This window comes from Suncus etruscus, chromosome 15 (genome assembly GCF_024139225.1).
Source record: "Suncus etruscus isolate mSunEtr1 chromosome 15, mSunEtr1.pri.cur, whole genome shotgun sequence".
NCBI classification, from domain to species: domain Eukaryota; kingdom Metazoa; phylum Chordata; class Mammalia; order Eulipotyphla; family Soricidae; genus Suncus; species Suncus etruscus.
The window spans coordinates 7,463,855-7,476,107 of NC_064862.1; the positions used below are offsets into that span (position 1 = coordinate 7,463,855).

The 12,253-nt window shown below is 37.3% G+C and overlaps 2 protein-coding genes and 1 pseudogene across 2 annotated transcripts in view; all 3 read right to left on the bottom strand.

Annotated features, from left to right (window-relative positions):
- CITED2 (Cbp/p300 interacting transactivator with Glu/Asp rich carboxy-terminal domain 2) overlaps positions 1-12,253 on the bottom strand; it is a 1,046,546-nt gene that overhangs the window by 903,551 nt on the left and 130,742 nt on the right. The gene's annotated exons all lie outside the window — the stretch shown is intronic.
- The window catches only part of TXLNB (taxilin beta), a 66,134-nt gene that overhangs the window by 22,490 nt on the left and 31,391 nt on the right, over positions 1-12,253 (bottom strand). Inside the window, exon 4 of the mRNA XM_049788020.1 lies at positions 2,894-3,088. Within this exon, the coding sequence (XP_049643977.1) occupies positions 2,894-3,088 (195 nt within the window). The remainder of the gene's footprint in view (positions 1-2,893; positions 3,089-12,253) is intronic.
- LOC126031882 (uncharacterized) lies at positions 11,105-11,274 on the bottom strand (annotated as a pseudogene).

Genomic DNA, 12,253 nt, shown 5'->3' on the forward strand with positions numbered 1-12,253 from the left:
TGTTACGTTTTAAAGAGCTATTTACAACTTGGTGTATTGGGGAACAGAATATGATGTGTTGAAATCCTGAATAGGCATCTGTAGTCTTAAAGATATTAAATATTAAAAAATAATTTTGGAATAATAAAGATCCTTATAGACTATTTCATATAAAAGCAAAGTTTTTCTTTTATATTACTGTGAGTAAGTGATTTAATCTCAACATCTATGCTTCCCATCTATAAAATGTAGATGTTATTTTCTTGTGTGTTATATTGTTGAGAAAATTAAATGACACATTAGCTATAAAGTAGAATAGTTAATTGGTTAAAGCAAACTAATAAAAATAATACCACTACAATGGTATCTTTATGGTATCACCATAAATTACTATTATTGTACTCATAATACTATAATTGGCTTATTGGTAACAGAGAATACAGATCCTTAATTTAGATGACAATGTTTCTAAATAAGAAGTATATAAGATATTTTTCCAAGAGAAAAGTTTTAAAAAAGACAGAACTATGGTACAGTGGATAAGGCACTTGCCTTGCATGTGGCTGACCTGAGTGTGATCCCTGAAGCCACATATGGTTTCCCAATTCCTGCCAATAGTGATCCTTGAGCACAGAATTAGGAATCAGCCCTCAACACAACAGATATAGCCCCCAAAACAAATATAAATTAAAAAGAAGAGGAACTAAAAAGACCCTCTAGACCTCTACCATTCTTTTTTTTTAATTTTTATTTTGATCATATTGGCTTACATATCTTTCACAGTAGTATTTTAGGTACATATTAACATTGAATCAAGGGAATACCCATCACCAAATTTGTCCTCCCCCACCCCCATTCCCTTCCTGCAACAATATACCCCACCATCACCTCCCAGGGTGCTAGAGTAGGTGGTCCCCTCTTTGTCTAACTTACTGTTAGTGATTATATATCTGTTTGGTCCTGGTACCCTCCCTTGTTCCTCCCTCTATTTGAGAGGCGAAGCTAAATAATTCAAGTTATGTGGTTTTGTTTGAAGGTAAGAAAAGCAATAGAATGGGGTAAAAAATAAATAAATAAAATAAAATAAAAATAAAATAAGCTAAAAATGGGCAGAGTCCTTCTAGAGACTTTCAACCTCAGTTTGAGAGAGGACATGAAAAAGGTAATTGAAACACCACACAATACAGAAAGAAATATTAAATTAAATATCCAGTGAGCACTACAGCAATAAAGACAAGCACCACACAATAGTCTCGGTCCTGAAATCAAATCATGCCGGAGTGCAAAAAGAAAGAGAAAGATAAGATAAAATAAAATAAAATAAAATTGGAGACATCAATTTCAGTATCTACACCAAAATAAAGATTTATATATATATATATGTATATATACATATATATATATGGATAATAAGATTATTTTGTGCATTTTTTTTCTTTTTTCCCCCTGCATAGGCACAGTAACTATTGGGAATATTATAGAGGGAATTCCCTTGGCCTAGGAGATTCAGGGTTTCTCCACCTTGAAGAATTCTGTCATGGGATTAACTATAGACTCCTTGCATGATCATTTACTCTCCCCTCTGTGCTTTTGTGGTGTATGGAAGACTTCTGCTTCGTCATGTATGGTAAGATCAGACCTCTGTATCTAGAGATCTTGGTGTCTGTACAGCTCCAGAAATGGAGCTTATGATTAAGTCTTTCTTTGTGGTTCTAGAAGTTCTGCTTCTTCAGTGTCGTTTTAATCCAACTTCTGTAATGGGTGGTCTTGGTCATTATGCTGCTCCTAGGATGGAGCCTGGGATAGACTCTTACGTTATGTTTCCGGAGGTCCGTTCAGTTGCGATTATCTCAGTCAGACCTCTGGAATTGGAGATCTTGTTTGTTGAATAGATTGTAGACCAAAAGCGAGGGTAGAGCTTTTTGTTGTTCTTGTTGTTGTTGTTGTTGTTGGTCCCGGGATGCATACTGTCCATTACTGGTTGTAACAACCAGTCATCTGTAGATAGCAGGCTTGGCTTTGCACAGATCAAAGGATGACATGTCTTCTGATTTTGTCTTATGTTGGCTGGTGAGGAAGGACAACTTGCTCTTAGATCAAGTTGTTCCCATTTCCTCTTTGTCATACTGGTGCATGTTGGAGTCAGAGCATCATTATGGATGCCCTGGAGGGGATTTGGTTCCTGGAGCTGTTGTAGAGAACTCTGTCGTTTCTATGTCTGGGATCCAGGAGGCAAGGCTGGACGGTTGGTGCCTAATTCCCTGGGGTCTAAGTTGGTTCCACATGACATACGTTCAAGGTAGGAGATGCCCCTGTATTGTAAAAAAGTATGAGTTCTTATCCCTAGTAGATAAGAGATTGTTTTACACGTAGAATTTCCCCCTTTTTTCATATGCCTTTGCAGGAAGAAGTGGTGCTACATTATATTGTTGGTGGATTTGGGGGTGGAGAGAGAAGAAAACCGACACATGACAAAAACTAAAAATATATATGCTCACACATATTTAAAGAAAAAAATTTCTTTTTTAAAAAAAAGATTAAATAAAAGATATAATTAAAGGAATAAAGTGGGGCCGGGAGAGATAGCATGGAGGCAAAGCATCTGTCCTTCCTGCAGAAGGACGGTGGCTCAAATCCCGGTATCCCACTGGACCCCCGTGCCCACCAGGGGTGACCTCCGAGCATAGAGCCAGGAGCACCCTCCGAGCGCCGCCAGGTGTGACCCGCAAAAAAAACAAAACAAATCAAAGAACAAAAACTAAAACGAAATAAATAAAAATAATAAAACAAACGAACAAACAAGAAAGAAAATAAAACAAAGAAAAAGGGAGAAAGTGATACAGGAGATTACTTTACATTTGGGGAAAAACAGGATAAGAGGTAGTGTGACCTCTACCATTCTTGAGGGGCTTACCTCCTCTCTGAGCTCATACTGATCAATAATGCTCTTCAGTTTCTCTGCGAGTTCTGTGTTCTCCTGACACAGCCTCATGTTCCGCTCACTCTGCTGTTCAATCTGAGCCTGGATATCAGTCAGGGTGCTTTGGAAATGACTAGTGATGTCTTTTCTTTTCTCTTCTTCCTCACGAGCTCGCTGTAGGGTTTCCTCCTGTGGGTGGAAAGCAACATGTTTTTGTTACATTGTCTTCCAAGCACCCTGGGCATATAGGAGTCAGAGTGAGGTCAAGGAAAGATGCGAACGTGGGATAGTAGGATCTTTTCCACCTTAGTTCTCTAATGCTGAGAAAGAGTTTGTATGAACCAGGTACATACATGGATGAAAAAGATTCTATCTGTGAATAAATACTCAGGGTAGGTTCTGTGAAGGCTCAGAATTTTAGTAATAAATAGGCTTGTTTTCAAGTTGGCATATCTTCATATGAATAAATAAATTACAATGATTTCTGACTAATACATGTGTTTTGATTTTATTGATTATGAACTGGAAAAAAAGCAACTGGGTTTTATTGATGAAGTGAATTATATGTTCCTTTAGTACAAAAAAAAAGTGTGATTAACTCTGTACTTCTCCACATAACTATGGCATCTCAACCACATAATTGTATCACCTAAGGTTTGTTTGTAAATAGAAATGATCGCAATATAAACCTTTTTAGTAACTTTTTTTTATTAAAAAGCTTACAAAGGAAAGCAAGATAGAGATAGATCAATTATAACAGTTCAAGAATGTAAATTGAACTCTTTGGAAGAATGCCGGGTATTTTATTTCTGAAAGAACAATCATCCCACATGTCACACAGGGTAATTGAAATGTTCAATGTAAATTTTGATGTGGAAAGCCAGAGTAAATTTAAAAATTTTAAACTATAAAATAGATCATCTAATTTCCCTTTCTTTGGCGTTGTTGACATAAAGAACTGGAAATTAACTTTTATGTCATTTTGATTCTCTTTTCTTCTAAATCAAAGCTCTCTCTTTTGTTATTACTAACAATGTGCCAATTTTTCTTAATAACTGTATTGAGAATTGTTTTCTTTGTAATTATTTCTTTCATTCATTTAGGATGAAATATTTTAGTAGTCTTATATCATTCAAAAGATAGAAACACTACTAACAGGATATGGTCATTTTAGACTTTCTTTCAGTTCTAATCTATTGTTATATGAAAACTTGTTCATAGTTGACAAGTAAATACTGCATTTTGATAGCTATCACAATAAACTGTCTAATAGGATTTTACTTTTAATAAGATTTTATAAGAGTGAATTAAAAACAAATAATTATGAAAAAACTATGATAAAAACATGATCAAAATAAAACTGATCCTGCAAATATATACACTAAAAATACTAAATCTTAGTGTTCTGCTTTCTTTTATAATATTTATAATAATAGCAACATATTTTCTAACTATAATATCATTAATAATACAGTAATAATTTATAGTATAAAATTTTAATGACAACTTCTTAGAAAAATGTAAAATATTTATATTTTATAATCTGAAGAAATTAGTAATTGAAGCTTTATTCCTGGATTTTATAGGCTAACATCTACAGTATATACAGATGTTATACATCTGTAGATTTATAACATATACTGTATATACATTCTTTAAAAATGATTATGGCTATCTGTTGAGACCAACCAACTCTTCACAGGCTAATGAATATCTTGCTTATTGTTTTTGATAGTTTAGAAGTCAACAACTTCCTCATCACAGAACTACATATTATAATCTGAGTGACATTTGCCTTTTATGACTATTTTATTCCTGAATGAAAGATGAAAAACCATCCTAACATCGCCTTTCAAAAACAAAAAAATCTCAGTGAGTGTTTCACTGGCAATTATTACAGATGGTTCAGACAGTAGGATGACAAAGAGAACTTTGGATTTTGCTATGCTTTTTTTTGTTTGTTTGTTTGTTTTTGCTTTGGGATCACACCTAGTGATGCTCAAGACTAATTCCTGATTCTGTACTCAGGGGTCACTCCTGTCACAAGGGACTATATGTAGCAGTAGGGATCAAACACCCCCCATTTTTTTAGGATATTCTTTTTGTTTTTTAGATTTTGGTTTTTGGGTCACACCCTGGCAGCACTCAGGGGTTACTCCTAGCTCTGCATTCAGAAATTGCTCCTGGCAGGCTCAGGGGATCATATGGGATGCTGGGGATCAAACCTAGGTCCGTCCCAAGTTGGCTGTGTGCAAGGCAAATGCCCTACTGTTGTGTTAGTGCTCCAGACCCACCCTACAATTTTCAATGAGAAAAATTTACTGTTAGAGATATCTACAATCAGTAGAACAGTGATGATAAAAATTTTCTTTATCAAGCACATCATTCGTAATTTATAAAGTAAATGTGATTTAGGGACAAAGAATAATTTAACTATAAAATTTAACTATAAAAACTAATTTTGAAAGTGGGTGGCCCAAGCTCCCTCTGGCTAAAGCCACACTTACTGTCTCTATCACCCAGAATCACCATTTCCCTGATGGCCTTGCCTTATTACTCACCCTCTACAGTTCCCTTCAGAGACACTGATCCAAACTTTAGGTACACTGGTTTTGGGAATGATACTATCATGGCTATTTGGAGCAAGTGTGGGCACCCACCCATCCCCAGTATCTTCTTTCTTCCATAAATCCTGTCAGCTGAATACATGCCCCTAAAGTCATACTATCAGTAATAGTGCTTCGACTTTATGGAAAACTTCTTTTTTTTCTTATTTAACCAACTTTATTACATACATGATTGTGTTTGGGTTTCAGTCATGTAAAGAACACCAACAATCACCAGTGCAACATTCCCATCACCAATGTCCCAAATCTCCCTCCTCCCCACCCAACCCCCGCCTATACTCTAGACAGGCTTTCTATTTCCCTCGTACATTCTCATTATTAGGATAGTTCAAAATGTAGTTATTTCTCTAACTAAACTCATCCCTGTTTGCGGTGAGCTTCATGAGGTGAGCTGTAACTTCCAGCTCTTTTCTCTTTTGTGTCTGAAAATTATTATTGCAAGAATGTCTTTCATTTTTCTTAAAACACATAGATGAATGAGACCATTCTGCGTTTTTCTCTCTCACTCTATGACTTTTTCACTCAGCATAATAGATTCCATATACATCCACATATAGGAAAATTTTATGACTTAATCTCTCCTGACAGCTGCCTAATATTCCATTGTGTATATGTACCATAGTTTCTTTAGCCATTCATCCGTTGAAGGGTATCTTGGCTGTTTCCAGAGTATCGCTATGGTAAATAGTGCTGCAATGAATATAGGTGTAAGGAAAGAATTTTTGTATTGTATTTTTGTATTCCTAGGGTATATTTCTAGGAGTGGTATAGCTGGGTCGTATGGGAGTTTGATTTCCAGTTTTTGGAGGAATCTCCATATTGCTTTCCAAAAAGATTGAACTAGACGGCATTCCCACCAGCAGTGGACAAGAGTTCCTTTCTCTCCACATCCCCGCCAACACTGCTTGTTCTCATTCTTTGTGATGTGTGCCAATCTCTGGGTGTTAGGTGATACCTAATAGTTGTTTTGATTTGCATCTCCTTCATGATTAGTGATGTGGAGCATTTTTTCATGTGTCTTTAGGCCATATCTATTTCTTCTTTGTCGAAGTGTCTGTCCATTTCTTCTCCCCATTTTTTGATGGGATTAGATGATTTTTTCTTGTAAATTTTTGGCAGTGCCTTGTATATTTGGGAGATTAGCCCCTTGTCTGATGGGTATTGGGTGAATAGTTTCTCCCACTCAGTGGGGGCTCTTGTATCCTGGGCGCTATTTTCTTTGAGGTGCAGAAGCTTCTCAGTTTAATATGTTCCCATCTGTTAATCTCTGCTTTCACTTGATTGGAGAGTGCAGTTTCCTCCTTGAATATGCCTGTAGTCTCAATGTCCTGGAGTGTTTTACCTAATGTTGTTCTATATATCTTATGGTTTCGGTCTGATATTGAGGTCTTTAATCCATTTGGATTTAACCTTCATACAAGATGTTAGCTGGGGACCCAAGTTCAATTTTTTGCAAGTTGTGCCAACACCACTTGTTGAAGAGGCTTTCTTTGCTCCATTTAGGATTTCTTGCTTCTTTATCAAACATTAGGTGATTGTATGCCTGGGGAACATTCTCTGAGTATTCAAGCCTATTCCACTGATCTGAGGGCCTGTCTTTATTCCAATACCATGCTGTTTTGATAACTATTGCTTTGTAGTAAAGTTTAAAGTTGGGGAAAGTATGTCTCCCATAATTTTTTTGCCCAAGGCATGCTTTAGCTATTCGAGGGTGTTTATTGTTCCAAAGGAATTTCAAAAGTGCCTGATCCACTTCTTTGAAGAATGTCATGGGTATTTTTAGAGGGATCGCATTAAATCTGTACAATGCTTTGGGGAGTATTGCCATTTTAATGATGTTAATCCTGCCAATCCATGAGCAGGGTATGTGCTTCCAATTCCATATGTCCTCTCTTATTTCTTGGAGCAGAGTTTTATAGTTTTCTTTCTATAGGTTTTTCACATGTTTTGTCAAGTTGATTCCAAGATATTTGAGTTTGTGTAGCACTATTGTGAATGGGGTTGTTTTCTTTTCTTTTTTTTATTTAAACACCTTGATTACATACATGTTTGGGTTTCAGTCATGTAAAGAACACCACCCCATCACCAGTGCAACATTCCCATCACCAATGTCCCAAGTCTCCCTCCTCCCCACCCGATCGCCGCCTGTACTCTAAACAGGCTCTCCATTTCCCTCATACATTCTCATTATTAGGACAGTTCAAAATGTAGTTATTTCTCTAAATAAACTCATCACTCTTTGTGGTGAGCTTCCTGTGGTGAGCTGGAACTTCCAGTTCTTTTCTCTTTTGTGTCTGAAAATTATTATTGCAAGAATGTCTTTCATTTTCCTTAAAACCCATAGATGAGTGAGACCATTCTGCATTTTTCTATCTCTCTCTGACTTATTTCACTCAGCATAATAGATTCCATGTACATCCATGTATAGGAATATTTCATGACTTCATCTCTTCTGACAGCTGCATAATATTCCATTGTGTATATGTACCACAGTTTCTTTAGCCATTCGTCTGTTGAAGGGCATCTTGGTTGTTTCCAGAGTCTTGCTATGTTAAACAGTGCTGCAATGAATATAGGTGTAAGGAAGGGGTTTTTGTATTGTATTTTTGTGTTCCTAGGGTATATTCCTAGGAGTGGTATAGCTGGATCATATGGGAGCTCGATTTCCAGTTTTTGGAGGAATCTCCATATCGCTTTCCCTAAAGGTTGTACTAGACGGCATTCCCACCAGCAGTGGATAAGAGTTCCTTTCTCTCCACATCCCTGCCAACACTATTTATTCTCATTCTTTGTGATGTGTGCCATCGTTGTTTTGATTTGCATCTCCCTGATGATTAGTGATGTGGAGCATTTTTTCATGTGTCTTTTGGCCATTTGTATTTCTTCTTTGTCAAAGTGTCTGTTCATTTCTTCTCCCCATTTTTTGATGGGATTAGATGTTTTTTTCTTGTAAAGTTCTGTCAGTGCCTTGTATATTTTAGAGATTAGCCCCTTATCTGATGGGTATTGGGTGAATAGTTTCTCCCATTCAGTGGGGAGCTCTTGTATCTTGGGCACTATTTCCTTTGAGGTGCAGAAGCTTCTCAGCTTAATATATTCCCATCTGTTAATCTCTGCTTTCACTTGCTTGGAGAGTGCAGTTTTCTCCGTAAAGATGCCTGTAGTCTCAATGTCCTGGAGTGTTTTGCTTATGTGTTCTTCTATATATCTTATGGTTTTGGGTTTGATATCGATGTCTTTAATCCATTTGGATTTTACCTTCGTACATGATGTTAGCTGGGGGTCTAAGTTCAATTTTTGCAAGTGGCTATCCAGTTGTGCCAACACCACTTGTTAAAGAGGCTTTCCCTGCTCCATTTAGGATTTCCTGCTCCTTTATAAAAAACTAGGTGACTGTATGTCTGGGGAACATTTTCTGAGTATTCAAGCCTATTCCACTGATCTGAGGGCCTGTCCTTATTCCAATACCATGCTGTTTTGATAACTATTGCTTTGTAGTACAGTTTAAAGTTGGGGAAAGTAATTCCTCCCATATTCTTTTTCCCAATGATTGCTTTAGCTATTCTCAGGTGTTTGTTGTTCTAAACGAATTTCAAAAGTGCCTGATCCACTTCTTTGAAGAATGTCATGGGTATCTTTAGAGGGATAGCATTAAATCTGTATAATGCCTTGGGGAGAATTGCCATTTTGATGATGTTAATCCTGCCAATCCATGAGTAGGGTATGCATTTCCATTTCTGCATGTCCTCTCTTATTTCTTGGAGCAGAGTTTTATAGTTTTCTTTGTATAGGTCCTTCACATTTTTAGTCAAGTTGATTCCAAGATATTTGAGTTTGTGTGGCACTATTGTGAATGGGGTTGTTTTCTTAATGTCCATTTCTTCCTTATTACTATTGGTGTATAGAAAGGCCATTGATTTTTGTGTGTTAATTTTGTAGCCTGCCACCTTGCTATATGAGTCTATTGTTTCTAGAAGCTTTTTGGTAGAGTCCATAGGGTTTTCTAAGTAGATTATCATGTCATCTGCAAACAGTGAGAACTTGACTTCTTCCTTTCCTATCTGGATTCCCTTGATATCCTTTTCTTGCCTAATCGCTATAGCAAGTACTTCCAGTGCTATGTTGAATAGTAGTGGTGAGAGGACAGCCTTGTCTTGTGCCAGAATTTAGAGGGAAGGCTTTTAATTTTTATCCATTGAGGACAATATTTGCCTCTGGCTTGTGGTAGATGGCCTTAACTATATTAAGAAAGGTTCCTTCCATTCCCATCTTGCTGAGAGTTTTGATCAAGAATGGGTGTTGGACCTTATCAAATGCTTTCTCTGCATCTATTGATATGATCATGTGGTTTTTAATTTTTTTTGTTGTTGATGTTGTGTATGATGTTGATAATTTATGGATGTTAAACCATCCTTTCATTCCTGGGATGAAACCTACTGGTTCATAGTGGATGATCTTCTTAATGAGGCATTGAATCCTATTTGCCAGGATTTTGTTGAGGATATTTGAATCTGCATTCATCAGCAATATTGGTCTGTAATTTTCTTTTTTCGTAGCATCTCTGTCTGGTTTAGGTATCAAGGTGATGTTGGCTTCATAAAAGCTATTTGGAAGTGTTTCCGTTTGTTCAATTTCATGAAAGAGTCTTGCCAGGATTGGTAGTAGTTCCTCTTGGAAAGTTTGAAAGAATTCATTAGTGAATCCATCTGGGCCTGGGCTTTTGTTTTTGGGCAGACATTTGATGACCGTTTTAATTTCATCAATGGTGATGGGGGTGTTTAGATATGCTATATCCTTTTCCTTCAACCGTGGAAGATTATAAGAGTCCAAGAATTTATCCATTTCTTCCAGGTTCTCATTTTTGTGGCGTAGAGTTTTTCAAAGTAGTTTCTGATTACCCTTTGAATCTCTGTCATATCAGTAGTGATCTCTCCTTTTTCATTCCTAATACGAGTTATCAAGTTTCTCTTTCTCTCTTTCTTTGTTAGGTTTGCCAGTGGTCTATCAATCTTGTTTATTTTTTCAAAGAACCAATTTCTGCTTATGTTGATCTTTCAGATTGATTTTTGGGTTTCCACTTCGTTGATTTCTGCTCTCAGCTTTGTTATTTTCTTCTGTCTCCCTATTTTTGGGTCCTTTTGTTGAGCACTTTCTAGTTCTATTAGCTGTGTTATTAAGCTACTCAGGTAAGCTCCTTCTTACTTCCTGAGGTGTGCTTGCAAAGCTATAAATTTTCCTCTCAGTACTGCTTTTGCTGTGTTCCAAAAGTTCTGATAGTTTGTGTCTTTTTTTTTTAATTAAAAGAGAAGGTTATTGTGGGTTCACTTATTTATGTAGTTTTTATTTAGGGTCACACCGGCGGAGCTCAGGGGTTACTCCTGGCTGTACGAGGCTCAGAAATGACTCCTGTCTGGCTTGGGGAGGGACACTATATGGGGTGCCGGGATTTGAACCACCGTCCTCCTGCATGCAAAGCACTCTGCTCACACTTGCATGCAATCTCTCGGCACCTGTGGTTCTCTTTCTCATAGTCACATAGGAATGAAACGTACACCTCGGCTTTGCTCTCATCTGCAAGTGGTGTCCCGGCGCTTGAGGATAGAACCGGTGGATTGCAAACCGGGCACCGAAGACATGATGCCGAGGGGCACCGAAGACATGATGCTGAGGGGCACGGAGCCCTTGCCCTCTACCTCTGGACATTATGGGCATTGGGACCGCACCCCGATGCCCGCCAAGAAAAGGAGGGTTAGTTTGTGTCTTTATTGTCATTTGTTTCCAGGAACCTTTTGATTTCCTCCTTGATTTCATCTCGAACCCACTGGTTATTGAGTATGAGGCTGTTTAACTTCCAGGTGTTAAAGTTTTTCTTCTGAGTCCCTTTGGAATTCACAAATAATTTCAGAGCTTTGTGGTCAGCGAAGGTAGTCTTCAAAATTTCTATTCTCTTGATATTATGGAGGTATGTTTTATGTGCCAGCATGTAGTCTATCCTGGAGAATGTCCCATGTACATTGGAGAAGAATGTGTATCCAGGTCTGGGGATGGAGTGTCCTATATATATATCCACTAGGCCTCTTTCTTCCATTTCTCTCCTCAGGTCTAGTATATTCTTGTTGGGTTTCAGTCTGGTTGACCTATCCAGTGTTGACAAAGCCGTGTTGAGGTCTCCCACAATTATTGTGTTGTTATTGATATTATTTTTCAGATTTGTCAACAGTTGTATTAAATATTTTGCTGGCCCCTCATTCGGTGCATATATGTTTAGGAGAGTTATTTCTTCCTGCTCTACATACCCCTTGATTAATATAAAATGTCCATCTTTGTCCCTTACAACCTTCCTGAGTATAAAGTTTGCATTATCTGATATTAGTATGGCCACTCCAGCTTTTTTATGGGTGTTGTTTGCTTGGATAATTTTTCTCTAGCCTTTTATTTTGAGTCTGTTTGTTCTGACTATTCAGGTGCATTTCTTGTAGGCAGCAGAAGGCTGGATTGAGTTTTTTGATTCATTTAGCCACTCTGTGTCTCTTAACTGGTGCATTTAGTCCATTGACATTGAGAGAAAGAATGGTCCTGGGAGTTAGTGCCATCTTTACTTCGAAGTTTGGTGTGTCTGTTGGTCAGTTTTGTCTTACAATAGGCCATTCAGTTTTTCTTTTAAGAATGGTTTTGAGTCTGTAAAGTTTCTGAGCTGTTGTTTGTTTGTGAAACAATGTATTGTTCC